General features: G+C 41.2%; 1 protein-coding gene across 1 annotated transcript in view; it reads left to right on the top strand.

Moving 5' to 3' along the window:
• poc1a (POC1 centriolar protein A) overlaps nt 1-26,400 on the top strand; it is a 61,009-nt gene that overhangs the window by 13,882 nt on the left and 20,727 nt on the right. Inside the window, exons 8-9 of the mRNA XM_080423689.1 lie at nt 5,842-5,910; nt 6,952-7,110. Coding sequence (XP_080279815.1) covers nt 5,842-5,910; nt 6,952-7,110 — 228 coding nt within the window. The remainder of the gene's footprint in view (nt 1-5,841; nt 5,911-6,951; nt 7,111-26,400) is intronic.

Here is a 26,400-nt window from a genome sequence, read left to right as displayed (position 1 = left end):
ACTGATGAAGCACAACCTCCTTTTCTAACTCATGCATAATACATTATAAGAGTTTAATAAGCCTTCTACATTATGCCTTATGATGTCTTATATTGGCAGTCATAAGGAATTATAAGTTTGATTATGATACTTTATTAAGTCAGATCAGTGTTCATAATCGCTCTACGCATTTTCAGTAAAGGTTATGAATTCTTATGAACATCAATGAGCTTTCTTCGACCATAATGGACTATCTGCTTCACGTAAAGTAAGGGTGCATTTATCTCTGTAATGTGCTTATATATATTTGTATGAGGTTCAAATAAATAAGACAGTCTAAAAGCCCTGCTAGCTGCCTCTAGAGCCTGTGCTGCTCTTTAACCACTTAAGCCCTACGTATATAGTTGTACAACAAGTTGCAAAAAACAGAAACAAGTTGAAATTGTGGCCTATCATTGCAGATACATGTAGGCAGAGCAAAGCACATTTTTTAACACTTGTCATTGATTATCTTTTAGGAGCAGGCGATGAGAATTTCAAAAAGGGCAGAAGGTTCAAGGTTGCACTTTATTGTTACATCTTGTGTACAGATACATACAACTTATTTTGGTTTGGCTTCCTTCAGGGTATGTCAATTAATTAGTTTTTTTCTTTAACTTTACCCTGTGCATTTCTTGGCATGGTGGGCAGGGACTTTACCACTGCGCCACCCGAGATCACCATGTTTAACATCTGAAGTCTTGTAATACTTTGTTGTAGTACGGCAAATAGCCGATCTACAAGCTCCCAACATGTCGCAATGCCTATAATGACATGCCCAACACAGCTTGCATTTTATCGACTTGCCCACCAGCAGTGGCAGTGAAGGATTACATGTATCTGTACTTTACATAATCATTAGATTATGAGATATCTTATGTGCAGAATTGACATTTTGGCCTGAGGGTTGAAGGGTCAGGGTTAGAGGAAAGGTATTTTGGAGTCACTTAAATGGTTACAGTCCATCCTCTGGGGAGCCTAAATGCATTCTGCAAGTTTCCTGGCAATCCACCCAAGAGATTAATATCTTGTATGCAATTGGAACTTTTGTGACCCTAGAGGAAAGGCCATTGAGTCACCAGTATAGTAAAAGGTGCACACAATTTAGATGGCAATGCAGTCAGTAGTTTTTGAGATATCTTTTTTGTGACCAAAGTGTTGGACGGACCACCCAAGTGATTGATCGCCATAGAGTACCGAAGTTCTGACGTCACTCCTGCTACCCCTGGGTCACAGACGTATTGTTTCTATTGAAAATACTAAAGGGAAATCTTAGATTGTGTTGTATAAGAACGGTTCCAAAAATAAACAAATTAGCCCTGCGATTCTGTCGGGTATGTGTCGTTCGTTTATGATATTGAGATGCATCAAAATAGACCATGGGGCACACTAGCTGGCAGTGATGTCAGACTTACGTTCTCTATAGCCATCCTCAGAGTAGAAGTTTTTACGAGTCTATCCAATCCAATCCAATCCACTTTATTTGTATAGCACATTTCACAACCAGGTTTAAGGGTTTACAAAGTGCTGTACAGAAAATCATGCAAAATACAAGCTAAAATATGCTAAAAAACACAGAAAACACCATCAAAAAACACAGAAAACAAATAAGACATAGACCACAGAAAACTCTCAAGCGGGGTTAAAATGCCAAGGTGTAAAGGTGTGTCTTAAGCCGAGATTTAAAAGTCTCAATGGTGGGGGCCCTTTTAACATGGGGGGGGAGCGCATTCCATAGGGTGGGGGCTATGGCAGCAAAGGCTCGGTCGCCTCTGGTCTTTAATTTGGTCCTTACTGTGACCTCGAGACTTAGCTGGCCAGCAGACCGCAGTGACCTTGGGGGGGTATAGACCTCACGCTTACCGGTTCCTGTCAGGAGGCGTGCCGCAGAATTTTGGACTAGCTGCAGGCGTGCCAAGGAGGCTTGATTTAGCCACTTGATTTAGCCCGACATATAGCGAGTCTATCCAAACCGAAATTACCTGACAATGCCTGAGACCCGTCCGGGTCCGGGTTTTATTATGGTCAGTAACGGGTCCTGGTTGGTTCAGATTACCTTGGGTCCCTGGATCTGAGAAGGCCAGTTCTCAGCACTGATCAGGAAAGAAAAGCATGAAGTGCTGTGTAACTTGCGTGATGATTTAGGCTGACCTAGGATCAGATTACTGCAGCTCAAAATGGAAAAATGTTAAGCTGCACAAGTGCACTCAAACTATACCTCCATGGGATCAAAGGTGTGCTGTGCGATAGTGGATTCCTTTTTCATTGAGGTTGAGGCCATTATGGAGCTGCCTCTAACTGAAATGTTGTAATTATTATGTTCGTCAGGTCCATTTAATGCCGGAGGGTACATTGTAACTTACAACGTGTTGCAACACAACGCATTGTGACATTGTAGATCTGCTATTTTCACTGAACGTTCCCAGGATAGGGACTCTAGGGTTAATACGGTTAAGAAATAAACAAATACACACAGTAAATATTTGTTTTTAAATAAAATAGACACTTTTATAATGCATTATGCATACAATGTGTTATGAAGGTATCTAAAATGCTTTATAGATATGGGCTTTAAAGAAAGTGTTAGTCTACACACTACCTTTCACTTTCAACTGGCCGCTTGTACACCTTCATGCAAGCACATTGACTTACACTAAAAACAAGGGGAAAAGACAACGACGGGGAGAAACAACACTGCAGTGTGAATAGTGAAACCAGCTGTGTAGAAGCTGGCTTGAGCAAAGTTGTTGTGCACAGACTGATCGGAGAGTTGACAGAATATCCTTTGCTCTGTGTAATTATTTCAGTATTTGATCTAATTGACTTGTCAAAGTTTAGTAGTCTTCAAAAACACAATGGGCCCGATTCACTAAGCTGGTCGTAAATAACGTGTAAATAAAGTGACTAAAGGAGGGTGTATTTTCTCGAAGCAAAAGTCGACGTGCAATTCACAAAGGGGTGTGTAAACCCTCAAATGTGGGGATCACAGTTGTTCCTAATTTTTGCCTGAAGGTCAGGGGCGGGTTCACGTGGGAGATGCATTTGCGTTGCTCCACGCCCCATTTAAGACAAAAATCCAACGCGACTCTCCAAAAGGGACAGATCTACAAGCTTATAACGCGGTGCGACACACTTGTAGATCAGCGGAAGCGAGTCCCTCCCTCACACGATTAAACGTTTATAAAGTAAATACCCACGTGTTAGAAGTTTACAAAGTTTAATCCCACCGCCAAATAATAGGCTAATAAAACAACAAAGAAAGGATATTATATAAGCCTTTTCTACTGAACATTGCTCACCTTTTACCGAGGTAAAAAGATAATGTTGGAATCCAGGGCATACTGGCACAGTCTGGCACGCTGCTATCCGATTATGGACAAGAGCTGTATTGATAACTGAGCAGAAATTCGTCTTTTGGATTAATACAGTATATCACTGTCCTAGCTACGTCGGAATGGGGAATGGTTCTATTCTGGACACAGCTTTCATCCACTGTTTCCTCATCAGATCGTAAGACTTATTAGGCTATTGTGTGTGGCGAATAGCGATCATGTGATCAATATACAGTACAGTATTATAAATTAATACCGCGGACATTGGAGGTCACTCTGTGCCCCCAGTGACATTAACTCATTCACTGCCACAATTATTGCTGGCCGCGTTTGCCCACTGCCAGAGATTTTTCATTGAAAAAAAAAAGTACTCAGGAGCCGAGATACAGAATTTTAAAGTTTTAAGTTAACAAGGAAGTGGATGGGAGTGTAGATCTTTAAACAATCATATCTCCTTGGTCTTTGGGTCAAATTTGGAAAAAAAACTAAAAAAATAAATAAAATACGTTTTTTACGTCAGTGGCAGGATTGGTAAACGGGACAAATTACGTTTTTTACGTCAGTGGCAGTGAATGAGTTAAGGCACGATAGTCTATTTTCATCATTACATGAAACTTTGGCTGAGTTGGCCGACACTGGTAAACACACTGAGAGACCTAATAATTCAGCTCTAAATGCAACTGATAGCCTAAAAAAAAAACGTCATGACCTATAATATGCATAGGCTACAAGCAATACATTGTTTGACATATTTTTTCTTTTTTTATATAATATTGACAAATGTTGGGCACATGAATATTTTATTTGCGGTCGTAATGACATACGCAAGCTTTGGTCCCATCAAAGTCAGCCTCGGAGCAGACGTGACAACGAGCGGCTCTCCCGCTAAATTAACCGACAGAAAGAGATTAATGAATCCGACTACTAACGAGGGAAGTTCAAAATATGGGCGTAAACAGCTTAGGGAATTGTGATTTCGAGTGCAGACTCCTTTCTCATCTGTGACTCTTGATCAGATGAACATTCCGTTCTTTTAAAACATGTTTACTGAAATGTTCCTTTTCCAAAGGCAAGTTTAATACAGTACACAAAAAAAACCCACAAAACAAAACGGACAATAACGGAAAAAGAAAATACACAAACAACACTAAAAGTGCATTAGAAATGCCTTTTTTAGAGCTCTACCTTTGCTTAAGTAAATTAAGGGCATGTGCTTTAATGCTTTAACTTGAATATAGCATTTGAGATGGTAAGTTTACCAGAGAACATTTTAGACGATTATTTTCACTTTTATATGAGTAAGGCATGTATGTGTACTTCAGCCACCTCTAGCTAAAGCCCCTAGTGTATTTTATAAGGTAGACAACCACAAGGATAGACAGACAATACGTTGCCAGTTTGCTGAATGAGTATGAAGGCCCTTTATCCCACATGTAATTAACCATACTGTACATGTTTGCGCCTGTGTGTCAGTGCTGTGACTCAATATGAGTCATCACACACACACACACACACACACACACACACACACACACACACACACACACACACACATACATACACACTTACTGACTGCTTGTTGCCTGGGGGCCTGCAGTAGTATACTGTTAAATGGATGTGGATCATGCTTATCATTTTCTTCTGATGGTTTAATCACATCATTGCCTTAGAATAGATTACAACAAAAGATGACCACCACACAGCAGAGGTCTCAGTGTCGATTCAACTCTGAGAGTGCAGAAATGTTCTGTAGGTCCATTTGCATCACAATTTCCCTGTGAGGATCAATAAAGTCAAATATAAATTCTGCTCATGACTGCAGGCTCCTTAGAACAGTGCTAGGAATAGTCTAGAGTGGACTCACAAGTCGGTCTAAATACTTCTGGCTCATTAGAGACCGAGGACAGTCTCACAGCTTTCCTTGCTAAAACTGTGTGGAAAAAGTTAGAGAGTTTTAAATAAAACCCTCCATTGCAGAATCAAGTCTTTATGGCGGTCCTTTGTATTGGGGTGGTGACAGCATTGGGCATACTGTGGCTTCTTGCCGCTGTTCTAGCAACTACCTTGTATGGAAAAGAAAAAGCCCAATTTGGGTCAGTTTAACCATATAAATCCTATATACAGTATTTTGTTAACCGGGGTCCCCCAGGGCTCTATACTTTGCACAAAATATCTTCGAACTTAAGTGTTGCAACGCAACTCATTGTGACATTGTAGATCTGCTATTTTCACTGAACGTTCCCAGGATAGGAATAATGCGGTTAAGAAATACACAAGTACACACAGTAAACTCTGGGTGTGACTCTAGTGGGTACATTTTTACCCTCAAGTTTTGTACTTGGATTCCATTATTGCTCTATGTCTCTGTCTTAAAGTGTTCAGCACGGTTGTTTTCTTAATTGCCATTTCTAAGGCTCTCTGATGTGGTCTGTTGATTCCTTTTTGTTCTCTCCCTGTGTATGTTCCTGCCCCCCCACCCCTCACCTTACAGGGATCAGCAACCTGTGTGGCATTCTCCAGGACGGGAGAGCACTTTGCCTCCGGAGGCTCCGATGAACAGGTAAGGACCAAGTCCCTTTGACTGAGGGTGAAATATGATACAGGTAATGATCTACACACCGACAGGTGTCCTGATGAGTGGTGGCTTGCGTGTCGTAGTTCTAATCCAGTTTCGTCCTCTGTCTACACCAGTGGTTCTCAAACCTTTTCATGTCAAGGACCCCCAAAATGATATGTATTTGGCTGCGGACCCCCCCATCTCAAAAATATTTTGTGCCAGGGAATTTTCAAAAATAGCTGATCTACTAGCTCAGCAGCTATGAGCTTGTATATCTGCTATTTTTGAATAGCCAAAGTTATAGTGGTTAAAATGGTTGTGACACTATATTAACTAATTTAGCTGGGGACCCCACTTTGAGAACCAAAGTGTTCTCAAAGTGTACTGGTGCTCAATGTTGCAATGGAGGGGTTGGACGTGCCTTCCCAAAACTATTCTGTGTTACTAAACCCCAAAAACATGTACTGAACATCGAAGGATGTATGATAGCACTCACCAAAAAAAAGTGGTGAGTGCGGACAGAAAGGACAAGGTCAGTGCCTCATTTTCACAGATGTATTTTTGGCCAGACAAAGAATTGCTAACGTTACGTCCTAGCTGGCCTTCATCAGCGCTCAGTGACTACTAGACTTGGTTGTGCATCGTGTTGGGCACAGAAAATAAGGATAGCTTGTAGATTGGCTATTTTTGACATATGAACACTAAAATATAAAAGGTAGATATGGGGGGTTTTAATTAGGTGCGAGTCTGAAAAGGTGGATTTTGAGTGCGGTTTTAAACATGGCGAGCTTTGATGTGAGCTGGGAGTGAGTTCCATACGGAATGGGGCAGCAACTGAGAAAGCCCTGTCACCCCAGGTCTGTTTCTTTGTCTTGGGGATGTCCAGTTATACAGCTATACATTACAGAGACCATAGAGCTGATTTGATAAAATCGTGTTAGCATTGCTAACATATTTCAAAACACAGGCACATTGGCATTGTTACATTGTCTTCCTGCAATTAGGCTGTTTGTGAATGAGCAATTATATGCTCTTATACTACAGGTGATGGTGTGGAAGACCAACTTTGATTGTATTGAGTATGAAGATGCTGCCAGACGACCACAACATGGTTCTACCTCCAGCCTACAAGAGGCCGCTGTTCCAACAAGCTCAACAGTCCATCTTCCCTTTGACTCCCAGACATCCGTACATCGCAGCCAGGTAACCAATCCTTGCAACCCCTGGAATTTGTTTGGATACATACTGGGCTACCATTGCATCAGCTGTCTTTAAGTTCCTAGTTATGTGTTTTCTAAATTGGGATTTACATCTTACTAAATAAAATGGCTTCCACCACACAAACAAAAATCTAAAGTTCTTAAGAACTGCCTTACCACATGAATCCTAGCAGCTGTATTCTGGGCATTATGAACATTTGCGACACGTCGTGAGCTTTTAGATTGTTGGTTTATTTAACAACAAACATACAAAAGCAACAACACACAATACAGTGCTTACCACCTAGAAAAACTAAGATGTATCTAACATTCACAGACAATGGGCTTTATGTGACAGGCTTATGTCCACTTGATGTTAATTATTCTCTGCTCTTGATTTCTTTCTCACTAAACTCAACTGCCAATGTCCAAATACAGAATGTTTAAAAACAAAAATAGACGCCAGAGGTTCGACAAACATGATATTTGATATGTATGTGTAGCGTGTACGTACTTAAGAGGTCCCGGATTTATTTAAATGTAATAGCACATTGATATTATGTAGGTTTTATGTTGGTGCAATATATCATCCAGTATTATGAATAATGCAAATAAAGCATTAGTCTCAGCAGATGGTGAATATTTCCATGACACTGTTCTTTTTTTCACCTTCAAAGCCAATTAAGGGAGAATAATTTTCAGCCAAGGTCAGGTTGAGAGGGGTACACTTTGAGTCAGTGTGACGTTTAGAATCCATGGTAACTACTGAAGGATCCTGATTCACTAATCGTTTAAGCTGCTCGATAAATCCCAGTTGTGTTTTTGATGGAACAGATGTTGAAGGCACCATTCATGTTATAAAAGACTACCACTTCAAAGTGCATATGAACGTTTGTTCGACCTCCAACCCATAAGTCCTCTGCTTACCAGAAATATAGATGGTCTTGTTGCCGATTTTAATCAAAGTCTAGCTCATGACTTTTCTCAACATCTCCAACTTTGTCTCCGCAAAACAATATATATTTTGAATCATTCTCAAATCAGTCAAAGCTTCAATAATGCTCACCAGAATGTAGGTTTAGCTAGTAGCTACTGTAGCCTGGCAACAAAACTGCATCTTTGCAAATCGATCCTGTTAAAGTTACTGTATGATTGTGGTTAGCATCATCATTCATGAAGAATTATCTGAATGGCCCTTGCACATTCTGTTGAATTTATTTATTTGTTTGTCTCTTTTGATTAGTGAAATCTTAGTTATTTTTGTCTTTTTCCTCTGTAAGATGTTCATTGGGATACAGAGACCCGTGGTTACCTAGTGAGCAATCTATCACACTGTAGTGATACAGATCTATTTGGACCACCACTGAGCCTGGCAACTCATACTAAAATACACAAACACACACTGTATGCATGCACAGGAACACTCGGCCCACGCACGCACGCACACACACGCACACGCACACTCGGAGCATCTAGTGTTAATATTGAGGCTGGCTTATTTCCTCTTGAGTGACATCCTTCCTTTGAAGCCTGTAACAGCAGAACATCCATCTCTCACATGCAGGATGGAGCTGATTACATGCAGTATTGGAGGTGTCAGACTTTGATAGTGATTGAAGACAGACTTTGATAGCTATGCTTGCTGTTCGTGTGTGTGTCTGTGTGAGTGTGAAGCAGGGCGTTCCTGAAAAAGAGAATTCGTTCTCAGTGAACCTCTCCTGGGTAAATTAAGTAAAAACTAAAGAAAAAATCACACCCAGTGTGAGTAAGCGGTGCCTACTCTGTTTGATGTGTGGGCGCTGGCATTCAGACGGTACTACTCTATTTGATGTATGGGTGCTGGTATTGAGGCGGTACTAAAAGAGTATTTATACTCTTTTTATCAACTTTTAAGTATTTTTACTCATTTTAACTGTTTAATAATTTTTACTCATTTTAACAACCTTTAAGTATTTTTACTCTTTTTTTAATCAACTTTTAAGTATTTTTACAATTCTTTTTCAACTTTTAAGTATTTTTACTCATTTTGAGTACTTTTAAGTATTTTTACTCAATGTAAGTACTCTTAAGTATTTTTACTCAAGGTATTTACATTTAAATATTTGTACTCAAGGTATTTACTTTTAAATATTTTTACTCTTTACTGTGTGTGTGTGTGTGTGTGTGTGTGTGTGTGTGTGTGTGTGTGTCCGCGCACATGTGCAGTGCTGGCTTGTGTGTGTGTGTGCATGTCTTTAAGTGGCGCATGTGTTGCAACGGTGCGCCTGGCAGGACCGCATGTTCTGTGTGTGTGTGTGCGTGTGCAGTGCTGGCTTGTGTGTGTGTGTGTGTGCATTTCTTGAAGTGCCGCATGTGTTGCATCTTTGCCGTCCGCAAACGGACGGACGGACGGACAGACAGACACACACACACGGTCAAATGTAGAGCGGCTGGCACCGCTAAAAACATGCAGAACCTCAGAAATAGCATGTCTATAAGCTCACAACACACTGCATCCGCGTTGTGAGCTTATAGATCAGGGATTTTAAGTCTGTGACACTGTTGTACGAAGTAGCATAAATGAGGCTTTATTGGGTTAGCATGCTAATCTGTGAATAAGACATGGATATTGTCCCTGTCGGGTGGAAACCTCATATGTCAAAAAACGTTACTTTTCAAGAAATGGAATTACATCTTTCTGAAATAGTGAAAATCGCGACGCATTGTGAGCTTATAGATCAGCATTTGCTTGACACACTAGTATGAAGAAGTAGGGCATTAAATGACAAAATAAATGGAGATACAAGGTTTCTGCGCGACATTGACGATATACACATGGTGCTTTGGAAAAGACCCCCCACTGTGGTAGCTCCAAGATGTTTTCTTTGATCCATGTTCAAACTGTGAATATTAACTTATATTAGTATTCACAGTAAAAGGATTCTAGCGCGTTGGTGTTTTCAGTGCTGTGGGAAGTACGGGTCAGTGACTCAGTATGTAAAACTCCCCGGTTGTCTGTTTTGACTGACATGCACATAGTGGACATCAGCAGGAGCATACACGCGGAGCCCTGCCATCTGGCCTTCACTACAGTATTGCATAATAAAAAAACATCATGTAGCCTTGGTGTGCCACTGCGTCAGTGTGAAAACCGACTTGTTAAATCACTACACTAGCTGCTAATGTTGTGTAGAGCATACTGGAGAAAGGAATATATTCTGATTCATCTAAAGGTGAAATCATATGTTGTCGATTTTATTTTCTAATGCCCAAGTTCTACGTTATACTATTATAACATATAATACAAGTACGAGCAGGGTTACAACTGCCAGTCCCTCTGACTGCATGGACCACTGTCCAAAGACATGTTAATTGTTGTTTAATGTCAAACCACCTGTTCTGAGGCAACTCTACAGCTGAGGTAATCATAATGAAAATAAATTAGATTTTATTGGGGGGGGGGGGGGATTTCATGAATCGTGTATACACAGTATAAACCTGAAAATTAGTTTAACTTAGAGAGTGTATAGTATTTATTAGATTTTTTAAATTATTGTTGATGTGCACTTTACAGCCTTTATTCTAGGTGTGCGAAAGTATTTTAACTAAATAGATCACAGAATTCCTGAAGCGTTTGAATTTTGTTAATGTAAGCAAGACAAAAATGTGGTTTCCATTTAGGAAGTTAAGTTCTTGGGTTATTTTCGCAGTGTATTGTGCAGAACCTGTATTTCTTATGCTGTGGCTTTGGGACTCAAACTGGCACACTGTCTAAGTTCTGGCGGGTCACCACATGAGATGAGAGCAGTGGTGTGTTTCTAATGAGCTTGGGTCATTGGGGGACGTTTTTATTTAATAATGGCGACTATGGAGGGCTCTTGTTCATGGTGTTCAAAGGGAGTGAAAGTAAGGAAAATTCATAAAATGGGAGAACACATGACATACACAAAATTTGATAGATGAAATGAAGAGAACTATTTTAAATCATTTATACAAGTATAATTTGTTGATAACTACTCTCTCACTGCCAGACTTATTTCTGGACGCGTTTGCCCACTGCCAGTGATTTTTCGTTTTTTTTGTAGTCACAGAATATTTATCTCCATTATGATCGATCCCTTGATGATTGCAAATCACTGAGGGTTATACTGTGTGGTTTCACAAATGTCATAGTAAAAAAAAGTACACAGGAGCCGAGATACAGCCTTTTTAAGTAATAAGTTAAACAAGAAGTGAATGGAGCAGCAAATCTTCGGATCACGATATCCTGGGTTCTGAAATTTTTTTTCAAAAAAAGAAAAAAAAAACTTGTGATAACTCGTTCTTGGCACTCAGAGAGTTAACTAGGCAGTGGGGACTTTCTTGGCAATCATTGTTTATAATCACATAAAAGTAGTGTAACTTAATGGACAATATCCATTCCTCAATTATTTTGGCAATCTCAAACCTTGACAAGCCACGATTGGCTGACGAGGGATTCCTTGTGCAAAACATCCATTTAAAGTTATTAGTTGCGTTTGTGTATGTATTACTTTCTGATAAATTAAATGTGTATGTATTACTTTCTGATAAATTAAATGTATTCATTTTTTACATCATCCTTATTTCAGATAGTTTAAAGAAACCTCCTGAAACTCATTTGTTTTCATCAGGAACAAGAGCAGGGCCCTGTCCCAAGATAGATTCTTTCAGTTATTTCAGGACTTGAGACTTAAATTACTTGTTTTGGTGGTTATGTGAGCAGTTTTTATAGTTCCAGATATTTTTACTTCTCCTCTCGAAGGCCAATCCTCAGAGCTGCAGTCCGATGATGCATCATCTTAGATAACCGATCCAGATTCTTTACAGACAGAAATAGATGATCGAACAAAGCCTGGACTGGAGTGGTGCTCCTGAACTCGTCCTTGAGGAGCCACAGCTCCATGATTGATTGATGATGTCTATATATTATGGTGAAGTAGGCTCCCTAGTTTTACATTTCTTACTGATGCTCGTTTGACTGGGAGGTCGGGGTTCGATCTCCGGTCGGGTCATACCAAACAAACACTCCCTGCTTGGCACTCAGCATCAAGGGTTGGATTGGGGGTAAGTCATACCAGCGTCATGTCCAGGGGGTGTACTTGTACCTCAAGCTGCCTCACGCTACAGAAACAGGAGATAGGCTCCTGCCCTATGGCTCGGCAAGGTTTACTGTCTAATTGATCACAGTTTTTCTGCATTTCCCTCTAGGGCTGCAACTGTCAATACATTTCTTAGCGACTGTTCTGTCCATAATTTTTTTTTGTATTAATCGAATAATGAATTGATATGAAAATATTTTTTTATAATTGACTATTTTACACTTCATCGTACAATTACAACATGTGAGCTTGTAGATTAAAATTATTAGTTTGAATAACTATTGCACTAATATTTCTCTCCCCACCATTCTCCCCCCCCCCCCCCAAAAAATCTTTATTTTATTATTCTATCAATGAATTTTTCAAATATTTGAAAATGGCAGATCTACAAGCTGACAACACGTCGTATCGCGACGCGTTTTCAGCTTGTAGCTCGGCTATTTAAACTATATTTTATATTATATTATTATATATTATATATATTTATATATTATATTATATTTCTTTACCCAAAATACTGATCGATTATTAATTGTAATTTTTTATTAAATTATCGTTTATCTTTTTGTAACCGATTAAACTGATTAGTTCAGTTAACTTTGGTACCCCTATTCAAGAAAGAGGGAAGACTTGTTGGGAAAAAGCATAGGATGGCGGGGGGGAAAAAGATTACGAGACATGGGGACCTAAAAAAGGAAAGATGGACAACGTCGGGGGTGGGTGCATGAGTGAGGTCAAAGTATTTGAAACAAATGGGAAAAAGAGAGTGAGAAAAGAGAGAGGGATAGAAAAGAGAGAGGGATAGAGAGGAGAAGAGACCATTAGTGGTGGTTAAATATTAAAAGGCCTTGTCAGATGTCACATAGACACACAAACAGGACGAGGCGTCACAGCCGGGGGCACCTCAGGACTCGGTTTGGATTTCAACCCTTTGACTGCTGCCGTGTTACTTACATCAACAAGGACATAGCCAAGGTCCTTACGCGCACACACACACACACACACACACACACACACACACACACACACACACACACACACACACACACACACACACACACACACACACACACACACGTGCGCACAGGCGCACAGGCGCACACTCTTCATGCCAGAGTCCTGGGGGTATTCTGTTTGGCTCCGTCCAGTGTGTGACCTCACCACACCTGTGTCTCCGGTTCCTCTGATCGATGGCTACAGCTACACATCCACAATGGTCCTGTTTGTATTCAGTGTTTTTTTTTGCCATTTTCAACCTGGCGTCCCTATTTTGGGCATTGCCATTATAGGCAAACATTTTCTAAAACTTTCATCATCTTCACAATATGACACTTTGTAAGCTTGTAGATCGTCTATTTGCGCCATTTGTCATATGAGGGCTTAAAGGGATAGTTCACCCCAAAAATGAGTTTTTTTTTCTATCAATATAGGCAATAATTTGATGACCGGCAGCGGTTCTGGTAGGAGACACAAAGAGTCTCCTTTGTGTCTCCTACCGGAACCGCTGCCTACCGGTCCACTGGTCATCAAATTATTGGCTTAGGAATGCGACAAAAACAGAAAGATATCCATGAATAGTGATTCTCAACATATTTGAAGTTTTTTTTTTTTTTAAGTTTTTCTTTTTTCTTTTGTGCCTTTTATTGATAGGACGTAGTAGGCTGACAGGAAATGGGGAGAGAGATGGAGAGTGACATGCAGCAAAGGCCACCTCGAATCCGCAACGCACTGTCAGGCTACTTTGGAGCCTAGGTGCCTGGACCACTACACCAGCGGTCCAGGCCAGATTCTCAACATTTCTAATTTCAAGAACCCTTTGTTTGAAATGCATTAGATTAGGCCACGGACCCCCATGTCATACCATTCTTTATCTCTGGGACCCCAATCTCAGGACTTACCCCCAATCCAACCCTTAATGCTGAGTGCCAAACTGGTTTCTATAAATCAAGGCTTTCTTCATAATATGTGAAAAACTGAAACTAAGACTAAAACGAATTAAAAATGAAACTAAGACTAAAACGAACTAAAAATGAAACAAAAACGAGTCAAATTCCTAAAAATAAAAACGAAAACTCAAAACCACAAGCAAAAGTAAAAACGAATGAAAAGAAAACTGAAATCAAGCTGATCAAACTGAAAAACAAAAAACTTCAACTATTTCAAAACTATAATAACTGTTGGAGAGGTACTGTAGGGAGGAGCAAGATTGTTGAAGGCCTTGTAGGTTTGTTTCATAAAGATATCATAAATAAATATGATGCTAAATGAATACACTGTATGAATAGCTGTAATAAATCATAATGACTAGCTTCCCACTTGTCTGTGTAAAAACATAAGACATGTAAACACCAGATGGGTTGTTGAAGTCTTCAGGACAGCATGCATGCAGTATGCACCAGATTAATGTGTTTTTCTCAGATGCACAACAGAAAATGTCTCAAGGAGTGGCATTTGCAGTCATTTTAACTAGGAGCTGAAGGAAGAATGTCACGCCATCTAGCTCATGTAACTGATCAGCTGCAAATCTAAGCCACTTAATCCCTATTTCAAAAATGGCAGATCTACAAGCTCAAAACTTGTTGCACCTGTGACACGTGTGCTTGTGGATCTGGTATTTTTTAGATTGTTTGTAGTTGTCTCCGCCAGGCCGAAGGCGTGGCAGAGACTATGTTTTCGCCCCCGTCCGTCCGTCCGTGTGTGTGTGTGTGTGTCCGTCTGTGAGCAGCTAATGTCCAGCGCTGTTGGACTGATCGCCATAAAACTGTGCACGCATTCTCCTTGGAGGCCAAGTAAAAACCTCTGCCCCATACTTCGGCCTGTTATATCGCCGCCAGGCCGGACGATTTTAGCTAAACTTATTTTTTTTATATTCTTCCTACAGATTTTGTCCAAACATCACACAAATACATTACACCTCTAGTCATGTGATCAATACTGATCTGTCCGATTTTTCATATTACATCCTGCTTGGGTAAGATTGGCTTCTAAGGTTTGCAGGAGCGCCGTGTTTAGTACAAAATGTCTTAAATCATGAACGCAGCCTTTGATTGCCCTGAAACTTTGCACGCACATTCCCACTAGGCCAAGGAAGAAATGCCACCCTACATTTTTTTCAATGGGCCACATGGTGCCACTATAACAGGCAGATTCACGTTTTGGCTTATAACTCTTGAACTGTAGGTCATACAGTCAACATTCCTTTTCCCTTGGAATCCTTGGATCATTACAGTACTCCCCAAATAAGCCACTCCCATTTCCACTCGACAAGTTTTCCGCCATGTTGCATTTTCTTTGCAAAACACAGTTTTTGCTTTACTTTGACCGTTTTTGTCCAAACCTCACCCAAATTGGTACACCTTATCTCTTTAGTCATGTGATAAAGTTGTATCTGTCAGATTTTCCAGATTCTATTGAAATTGATTACAATTGGCTTTCAAAGTTTGCAGGAGGGGCTTGTTTTGCACGACATGCTACAACCACCGCTGGACTGATCAGCTGGAAACTTTGCATGCACACTCCCAGTAGGCCAAGGAATAATCTCCACCCAATTGTTTTTCAAATCGGCCTGTTATAGAGCCACCATGAGACAGATTTTTCTGCAACAATTTTTTTAATATTATTATGACAGATTTTGTCCAAACTTCACGCAAGTTGGTCGATTCCATTTTGATTGGCGAGTCGGCGACAATTGGCTTCCAAAATATGCAGGGGTGGCATCTTTAGCACAACATGCCACAATGTGTTATTTTCCACACATGCTATGAAACTTTGCACACACATTCTCACTAGGCCATGGAAGAACCTCCACCCCAATTTTTTCAAATCACCTCATGTTGCCGCTACACAACCCACTTCACGTATTGTTCTGTAACTCTTGAACCATAGGTTGTACAATCATAATCTTTTTTTCCCTCTATTCCTTCCTTGGATCGGTGGGGACACAATTCTGGTTTGTAGCAGTGCAATGTCTTTATCGGTGCATGTGTTTGTACAAACTCTCATAACCAGCTCAGCATAGGGTTGGTCGTCTTTTTGGTGCATGGTTTCTGTGAGTTCACAGTTGGAAATGTTATCACAATTCCAAACATTGCTTACCCACAATAACCTACCTGGCCTGGCGGAGACCTTTGATCGGTGATTTGCGTGGCTTTACTTAGCTTAGCATATCCGTCAAGTCAGCACCAATGGCACTGCGTCAAGTCAAACGAAAGTAAGGTAAGGCAATTCTTGGTACAACATTGCTCTGGACTAGCAACAACTGCATATTACTAATGCAGTACAGTAGCTTTGGGGCGGCTGTAGCTGAGTGGGTAGCGGACTCTCTCTTTTCCCGGTGTTTCGCCCAGGTCGACGTGGTTTTGAGGTTAGGTTTAGGCATAATTTCTGTGAGGTTAGAGTTAGGGTTAAGGTTAGGGTTAGGCATAGTGTTTGTGAGGTTAGGGTTAAGGTTATGTTTAGGCATAACCTAAACATTTTTAGGCATAACCTAAACAGTTTTTGTGAAGTTAAAGGTTAGGGTTTAGGGGCAACCTGGGTGACACACCCATGAAAGAGGGAGTCCAGAGTGGGTAGAGAGGCAGTCTGGTAATCAGAAGGTCACCGGTTTGACCTTTGGCACAGTTGGAAATGTTATCACAATTCCAAACATTGCTTGCCCACAATAACCTACCTGGCCTGGCGGAGACCTTTGACGGTGATTTGCGTGGTTTTACTTAGCTTAGCATATCAGTCAAGTCAGCACCAATGGCACTGCGTCAAGTCAAACGAAAGTAAGGTAAGGCAATTCTTGGTACAACATTGCTCTGGACTAGCAACAACTGCATATTACTAATGCAGTAAAACTACAGTACTGTAGCTTTGGGGCGGCTGTAGCTGAGTGGGTAGCGGACTCTTTCTTTTCCCGGTGTTTCGCCCAGGTCGACGTGGTTTTGAGGTTAGGTTTAAGCATAATTTCTGTGAGGTTAGAGTTAGGGTTAAGGTTAGGGTTAGGCATAGTGTTTGTGAGGTTAGGGTTAAGGTTATGTTTAGGCATAACCTAAACATTTTTAGGCATAACCTAAAACTGTTTTTGTGAAGTTAAAGGTTAGGGTTTAGGCGCAACCTGGGTGACACACCAATGAAAGAGGGGAGTCCAGAGTGGGTAGAGAGGCAGTCTAGTAATCAGAAGGTCACCGGTTTGACCTTTGGCTCACCCATGTACTGTATGTGTTGAAGTGGCCCTGAGCAAGACACTTAACCCCTAACAGCTCCCCACAAGCACTCATCTGAACAAGCCATCTGCTGGGTGAATGCAAAAAAGTAACTTCCCCTCCTGGGGATGATACAATACTTCTGTTTCCCCTCCTGTTTCCTAACATATTTCCCTGAATTCAGCATTTATCCACTTAAACCCTACAGTACATACTTCATTGACCAGGGTCCCTCGTACTTGGCCCCCTACCCTTTTTCCCTCAACACCAAATCTCTTCGCTGAAAATAGCCGATTCACAAGCCTATTTTGACGAACGTTCGCCTATTATGACATACCGAGAATATGGATGCTATGGTTCTTGTAGTTAAAGAACAAGCATACCCAAGCAACTAATGCCTGCCCATTTGACGGGCATTATTACTTCACTTACACTGAAGTCATATTTTCACAGCTGACAGATCCTTATTATTGCCTTCAATCATGATGACTGTCACATCCCATTTGCTCTTGCCTCCAGCTTCAAATTCTCACCCACTGTCTCCAAATAATTATTATCCTAAACCTCTTGGGGTGCAGTGTGACGTTGAAACTGATGGGTGCCATTTTTCAGAGCTGAAAGTTTTGTCAAGAGTTATCCGAAGCGATTCTCTCCCTCTCTACCCCCCGACACAGTCAAGGCAGAGGGCCGCCCACGCTAGAGTCTGGTTCTTCCCGTTAAAAGGGGAGTTTTTCCCTGCCACTTTCATTCAAGTCTTGCTCAGGGGGAAAGCGCTCTGCTCTATATGTAAAGAGTCTTGAGACAACTTGTTGTGATTTGGCACTATAGCAACATTTAATTGAATTGAATTAGTAGGGTCTGATAGGTCCATTGGCTACACACTTGAATGTTAGTTGAGGTAGTAAAACCATTGCCATTATAGCAATCAAACAATGACAACAGCAGCATTCTATCGCCAATGGCCATGTAATTTCCCTATACAATTTAACAAGCCAGGGCGCCGACAGCCAAGTGGTTAAGGCGCACAGCACATAGGCTTTTATAACTGATGCCGTGTCCCGGGTTTGATTCCAGAGCCCAGGGCGGGTTTGCTCTCTCTACTGTCCTATCAAAATAAAGGCAAAAAAACAAACAAACAAAAAACACTGTTATACAACTGTTCATAATTTCTGCCTCAGTCAAAACCAAAGCACCCAATGACGGCTGCTTAAAAAGAAACATTCTGTCTTCCCACTTATTGAAATTTTTTTTTTGGATGCACTGGTTTTAACTGTGTCTGAAGGCTATAGGCTAATTGTTGGTAGCATCTCTCGGCATAAAATGTATACTAAGTTGTACGACGGTGTCCCATGCTGAAAATAGCAGATCTCCATACGCATAACATGTTGCATTGTGATGTGATGTGAGTAAGCCAAAAATGTCCGGTAAGTATGAATCTAATGTTCATTAGAAGGATTCTTTTCATAGTAAAAAAAAGTGCACATGCTTATTTTATCTAAAATCAAAAACAAACAATCAGACAACATTTTGGGGGGGGAAATGAGTTATGCGAGAATAAATCAAGCTTTGTTGGACTGAACAGTATCCACGAGTGGCTTTTAACAGCTTTCACACAGCACACCTGGTTACTTAATGCTAGCTGTTATAATTTGCCCTCCTTCCCTCTCTCTTTTTGCTGCCCCTCTTTCACTGTCATCATGACACAGGGCTGTAAATGGTCTTTAATAGCCCTCCTTCCCATTGACAGGCATTATTACACACTCGCCTCATAAGGTGATTAGGAGACACGCAGGCAGACCATGTGAAGAGATATGACGAGCACTGCGAATATAAAAGCTTTATTCCCTTCTTCTGAGAAATGCTGTTCTTCCACAAACCCTTTGAACCCCCCTCCCAATCCCCCCTCTCATCCTCTTCCCTTCAGTTGGAAATATGGCTTTTTGAAGACAGCTGGCTGATGCTTCAGGGAGCTGAAGGATAGAGAGATACTTAGCACATTTGTTTAATTAAGTAATAGTCTGAAAGACAGTCCAACTAAGAGTTCTCTGTGCTGGCTGTCTGTCTTCATCTTGATGCATGCACCCATCAGCAAGATACAGCACATACCTAATCATAACTTTGCAGATGTTAATCAATTTGAACTTCATTGAGATTTTAAAGCCAGTGATAAAAAAAATAGTCCTCTGAAGTTCTCAAAAGTGGGCCAAATTTTAAGTTTCTACTTTAGATGATATCATTCATTACTAAGATGCTGTAGCATATTGTATTGGTGAACATTGACTTATTTTATGCATAGTTCACTCTCCAAGCTTGTTTATCTAAACCAATTGGGAGTAGATTTGAATTAATAAACAATATTCAGAAGGATGTTTATTTAAAAAACATTGTGTGAGTGTGTTTGTGTGTGTGCGTGAGGGTGTACTAAAGTGCATGCATTCTGAAATGTTGTGTTGTCTAAATTGCGAGAAAAAAAAGTTCATTCACAATTTATAAAATAGCTTTTCCACACAAAGATCTGTGGGTAGACTAGAGGAAACGAAGCTGCAAGTGTTATCAGACACAATTATTTAGTTATTTGACACCTTTCCCATAGTTATTACACAGTGTCACACCATCTCCTACACCATCTGGGACATCTCTCTCCCACCTGTCTCAACGTAGTTTTATGGATTTATTTATTTTTACTGCGACATAGAACTTGCAACTTGACTGTGGAACCTAATGCTCTCATAATAAATGCCAGTCATTTAGGAAAAAGACGTTATGGCCAAAGGAAGCAGTTCAGTTTGATAGGCCAAAATAAAGCATCACATGCAATGTTTCTGGGGCTATTTATTGTATATGATTGTTAACCACTTAACTACCCTATACATAATTGAATGGGGTCCCACCAGGTTTTTTTTTCCCTCTACACCAGATGTCTTCGCCGACAGTAGCTGTTCTACAAGCTCACAATACGTTGTGATGTGCTGTGAGCTTGTAGATCTGATATTTTGTAGAACGTTCCCCTATGACATGCCCAGGATAAGGATGCAAGGGTTCATGTGGTTACGTTTATTTCTAGTTTTTTGAATGGTACTTTTGTGACAGCAAAAATAGTTTTTTCATTAGTTGCGTTCTGACTACTGAATGGTGCATACCATTTAATGAATTATCCTTTGCCAGCTGGTTGCAGATACACCTGGAAGTGCCCACTTCCTCGATTTTGCCGTTCGTGTATAATTTAACCGTTCCCATTTTATTATTGATAACAGGGCCCTTTCATCTCTCTTACACTGCCTCAAGTCACACGCACACACGCGCACATGTGACGCCTGAAAGGAAGAAGAGGAGAGAAATGTGTCACAGATGCTTGCCTAAACACGATCCCTACCCATTAGTTAAATAATATCTAAAACCTTTTTTTGAGCCGAGAGAAAGAGGTTGAGTACTGCTGCTCTCTGTGTGGAGAAAAGTGGAACCTAATGTGCTGCAACAAATTGGTTTATTTTCAGGACGTTTGCTAGTTTTTTTACCCTGGGTGTAAAAAGGAGATGGGAGAACATAATGTAAACATGTTGTTCCATCTGAAAGGAGATGCCTAGAGGAGGATGAGAATGGTCTCTGCTGCTAACATGTCTTAAAATCGCACTGCTTTCTAGTTAAAAGCTTGTACAAAAAGCGACCGTCAGGGCCCCCTTTCACATGTCAGCGATGTATTCTTTAATTCTTTTGAGATGGGGAATCGTTAGCCACTTAAACCCTAGCATCCGTGTTCTGGGGAAAACCTTTGCAGATATTTAATGTAGAGCTCTAGTATAGAGCCCTGAGGGACTCCGGTCAACCAAATCGGTTTAAAGTAGTTAAAGCTACAATCTAAAACTCATGTTAACCACGTTCACCCTGATGTCCCTATTTTAGCCATGTCGTTGTAGGTGAATACTTGTGTTGTGGTTGTGTTGTGAGCTTGTAGACATTGGCAATTTTTTCTATTTGCCGTACACCAAAGTGTATATATAGGGCCTAAGTGGTTAATGGGTCAAATTATATTTTAAGCATTCTGTCTTGTATGTTGGAGTGTCGCAGTGGTTGGAGGTGAACTCCCTGCTTTATCGGTATTGGGTTGTCAATGTCAAGTTTGAATCACACAGTGTACTGAATTGGACACTAGATGTGCTACCATCTTTATTGCAGTTTAGACAGCGTTGCAATTACCTCTCTCCGTCCGGAGAGACCTAAAATGTGCAGATTGTAGCTTTACGCTGAAGCCGTGCTCTGTGCCTTGAAAGCAGCCTTCAGAATCTCCATAGTAATGCCATCATATTACTGTAGAATAAAGACATTATGTGTAATTCATTCTAACAAGAAGAAATCAGCTAATGGCTGTAATTGTCTGTATTCCTTCAAAAGGAGAGGTCATCCTCTGCCACTGCCTTGTCAGAATTAAATCCATTTGGATTTCATAAGCAACTCATTTGATGCTGATCCCTTCATGTGCTTAGAAGTGAAACCCCTTCATAATTTTCCAGTGATGGGCACTACACCAGGAATATGGAAGCCCTGTTTGCTATGCACGATGAGCCAGCTTTAGAATTATGTTGTGTGTGTGCACGCTCAGTCACACTGTCTCTCTCTGCTGAGCAAATCGTTTTTATTCACGTGTGTGTGTGTGTGTGTGTGTGTGTGTGTGTGTGTGTGTGTGTGTGTGTGTGTGTGTGTGTGTGTGTGTGTGTGTGTGTGTGTGTGTGTGTGTGTGTGTGTGTGTGTGTGTGTGTGTGTGTGTGTGTGTGTGTGTGTGTGTGTGTGTGTGTGTGTGAGAACCAAAATGGCCTCACAAAGTTAGAAAGTGAGGGCATTTTGCCTGGTATAGGACTCATATTTAGGATTAGTGTTATAATTAGAGTTAGAGCAGATGGATAGATTATTTATTTGGTCCTTGAAGAAATTCATGTTGCGCCATCATGACACACAATACTACAACACACTCGCACAGTACACATCCCTTAGGTTAGAGGTTAGGGAATGAATGTAGTCAATGGAAATCATTCGAAAGTCCTTATGAATAAGGAAAGAATGTGTGTGTACTGTGTAGGCAGATCAGCTCTCCCTGATCACCCCCCCCCCCCCCGCTCCTCCTCCTAATCCTTCCATGTCACTTCGCTCTCCCCCTCTCTCTCCCTAGCTTCACATCTGGGTCTTTCTACTGCTCACGTGCACAGGCAGACGTGCTGCGTGCTCACAGCAGGCTTCCCCACACACGGCTCAACACACCCACGTTTCTATTGCTATACTTGCGACATAAACATGAAGAGAATGTCAATTTGATAAATGTCGTTCTTTTTTTAATTTTTGTGTTACCGTTTCACAGCGCGTTGTGAGCTTGTAGAACTGCTATTCTCAGTGTGCGACACTGCTGTGCAACGAAGTATAAATCAGATGACTTTTAAATCAACCTGAATCATTTCCTAATTGTAAACCTAACACACACACACACACACACACACACACACACACACACACACACACACACACACACACACACACACACACACACACACACTGTTCAGCTCAGCTCAGCCGTAGGGTGTGGATTTGGAGAGTAGAATGGGGGATATACTGACACTGCAGTGGTTGTCATAGCTGCTGTATCCATCCCTATCACTTTAATCATTTTATAGGGGCTGTAACTGTGCAAGTGTGTGCACCACGTGCATTCAGCACACTGGTATGGAATGGCAGGTGGTAGTGTTCTCACAGCAGGAATTGAGTGTATTTGACAGCATGAGGAGGGCAGGGGGGGGGGGTAAGAGAGCATGAAAGAAAAAGAGGCGAGAGCCTAATGGTCTAGTGGAGCGAGAGAGCTTCAGAGAGAAACAAAGAAGAGAGAGAGAGAGAGAGAGAAGGAGAGAAAAAGAGGAACGAGAGTGAGCACGTGAGATGGGGGAGTGAGCAGCCCAGAAAAAAAGGAAAAAGATAAGACACTGGGAGGGTGAGCGAGAGAGCATCACTGAGAGGGTGAGTGAGAGAGCATCAGAGAGAGAGGAAGAAATAGAGAGAGAGAGAGAGAGAGAAGCAAAGAGCTGTGATCCGTTAACAGACACCTGTTCATCCATGTCACATTAAAGATGGACAGGGCCTGATAGAGAGACATAGAGATGGAGAGAGGGAGGGAAAAGTCCCAAGAGATTGGAGAGGAACGAGGTGGGAAGGGGGGAAAAGGAAGGAAAGTAGAGTCTGGCGTATAGAGAAAAAGAGAAGCAGGAATATGGGGCGAGTGAGTGAGGAGCGTTACTAAATGGGTTAGTTGAGAGCCCTCCTTCCCATGGATGCTCCCTGCTGTACTTCCTGTCAGCTATGGTCCAGAGGCGTAAGTCATAGCTGAGTCACATTACAAGCTCCATTCATCCCCAAACGTCACCATCGGTATAAGACACCCACTCTCCAACCCTATCCCCTGGGGGGAATGATAGAAGAGGGTTTTTACAGCTGTGTTTGTTGTACTACTGAATCACCTGGGCTGGGCGAAAGCCTAATTTATGCACCCTCACACGATGGAGTATAGATTAAGGCTAAAAAGCTGCAATTCAGAACTTATTTTAATCCATTTAGACTGGGAACCCCTATTCGTTACTATTCCTTTCAATTTGGGAACCCATTTTGAGGTAGTTGTTGCTATGTACTCTACAGTTTATAGCAACATAATGTTTTTTAAATGTTATATTTGAAGTTTTTCAGAAAACTTTTCAGAAAACTTTTAGAAGGCGTTTTTAGAATCAGCCTCAGGTCTAAATGGGTTAATGAATAAAACTTTATTTTAACCAAACTGTATGATGGAGTATGTTCGTTTACCCTTCCATACAGTCTCCCCACTCTTCCATTAAGACATTTCGACCCAGGTGTTGTTGGACACCTACTGCATGGTTGACAAGTAGCTCTGCCTGAAACTTATGAGCCCTATATCTCCCCTGCCCAAATGGCGGATTGCCTCTTGGATGAGCGGTCGATGTTTGGTTTCCCCTGCGGGAGACCCAGGTTCGAATGCCCAGTATTAAGGGCCTTACACACCAGGGGTTGTTTAAGTTATGAGTACGTCCACACAGAACGTGAATAATATGTAGCGATAGGTTGATTTTTCACCGCGAATGAAGGCATCAACCTGCATGAATGAGGCATCAACTATATGAATAGTTCTGATGCAAAGTACTCGCCGGTGATTTTCGTATCGTTTATTCGTCATGCCCCCAGTGTGTGAAGACCTTTTTACAATCGCAAATACCTACAGTAGCTCCGTCAGGAAAGGACATGAAACATATAGATTGCACGCTTTCACTCATGGTCTAAATGTTCTCCTTGTGGCCTTTCCACTAAAACAAAAACCCAATAACGACAACATTGAAATGTTAGACCACATTTTGATTCAGTTCATTTAGATTTTTAAAACCTACCATCTCTGTATCTTCCTCCTTAAGGCTGCGCCATTGTATTATTAATATGGCTTGTCCAGTAATGAGCCATATTATGTAACTCACTTGTATGTATCTCAGAGGATAGTCCCAGTCCTCTTGTTTAGAATGTAAGATGATTTGACTGGTGCCATCATGGTCTACAGAAGTACAGAATATATTTCTACACCTCTTTTCCTCTCTCTCCTCATCTCCTTGTCCTCTCTCCTTCTCTCTCTCTGCTCATCTCAGTTTGGTCTTCTCTTTCTTCCGTTACTCACTTGTTCATTCCATACACGCTTGTACCGTAGCCCTTGCTTACAGCTGAAAAAGACAGATCCAAACAAGTGGGAACGTGTGTGTGTGCGTGTGTGTGTGTGTGTGTGTGTGTGTGTGTGTGCGTGCGCACCTGTGCGGGCGGGCGTGCGTGTGTGTGTGATGGTGATGAATAGTTTTGTGTGCGGCTAGCTGGGTGTATTGATAGCTAGCTGTGTCAGACCAAGAGTTTCATTTGGGCCGCAGGAAATTTTCCACTGTTGGTTTTTCCACACCAGGTGATTCATCAGGAGGGTGGTAATTGTGTGTGTGTATGTCTGTCTGTCTGCCTGTCTGTCTGCCTGTCTGTCTGTCTGTCTGGGCCGTTGTCTGCGTCCACGTATGCCTCTGCTTCGGTGTGTTTTTGTGTGTGTGTGTGTGTGTGTGTGTGTGTTTAAGCAGCTGTTTTAATACAAAGCTAGAAGTCGTACACTCAACACTCAAAAGTTAATCTGGTCATATGCGGATGTTGCCTTAATTGGTTTATGAAAACTAGACCCTCTTACTTTCTCTCTCTCCGACAGAAGTGTAGAGGAGCGGTCTACAATCAAATACTGAATTATTAATTAAGTAATTATAAGGAACAATTTAAAGTTATGGCTTTGTGCATTTCCATGAATGTAATATTCTGCATACACGCTGTGTGCGTTTTGACATGCAGCTATTCATCAGGGCTCCACAGGTTAGAGCTGTGAGGGCTTTTAATTACAGCATTGTTCCGTAGTCACAGTGATTGATAATGACGAGTTTGACACTTTAATATAATGGTGTCATTAGTTCAGTGTCTGTCTCTATGGAGTCATTCATCACAGGTGTTAAGCCTGTACAAAGCATACACCATGACAAAAGATTAAATGTATCCTTCTAATGGTTTTCCCTTTTTTTTTGGAGGGGGTGGGGTCATCACTGTCCCCTAATTTTCCACAACACTATTTCCATGCAGGAACTTTTAACCTGTGCATGGTTACCATACACCACCTCTGTAAGTAGCAGAACGGCCTCTATGTGCTGCGTTTCGGGGTGACCGTGTAGCAGACTGGGCAGCTTAATAATAGAAGGTATAACCTTCTACTAGATCAGTGTTTCCCAAACAGGGGTTCGGGACCCATTTGTAGGTCGCGGATCCATTTCCGTGGGTCGCCAGTGAATATCCCTTTATTATTTGTTTCCTAAATTTTGTCATTAATTATTATTATTTTAAAATTTTCTAAAGATTTCCACAAAAAAATCACACATTAGCATGAGTTGAAACGAATTCAAACATTTTTCA

Source organism: Gymnoscopelus braueri (genome assembly GCF_963280865.1).
Source record: "Gymnoscopelus braueri genome assembly, chromosome: 3".
In the NCBI taxonomy this organism is placed as follows: Eukaryota; Metazoa; Chordata; class Actinopteri; order Myctophiformes; family Myctophidae; genus Gymnoscopelus; species Gymnoscopelus braueri.
The sequence above is the reverse complement of the archived record's forward strand: the minus strand, read 5'-3'. Positions and strand labels throughout refer to the sequence as shown.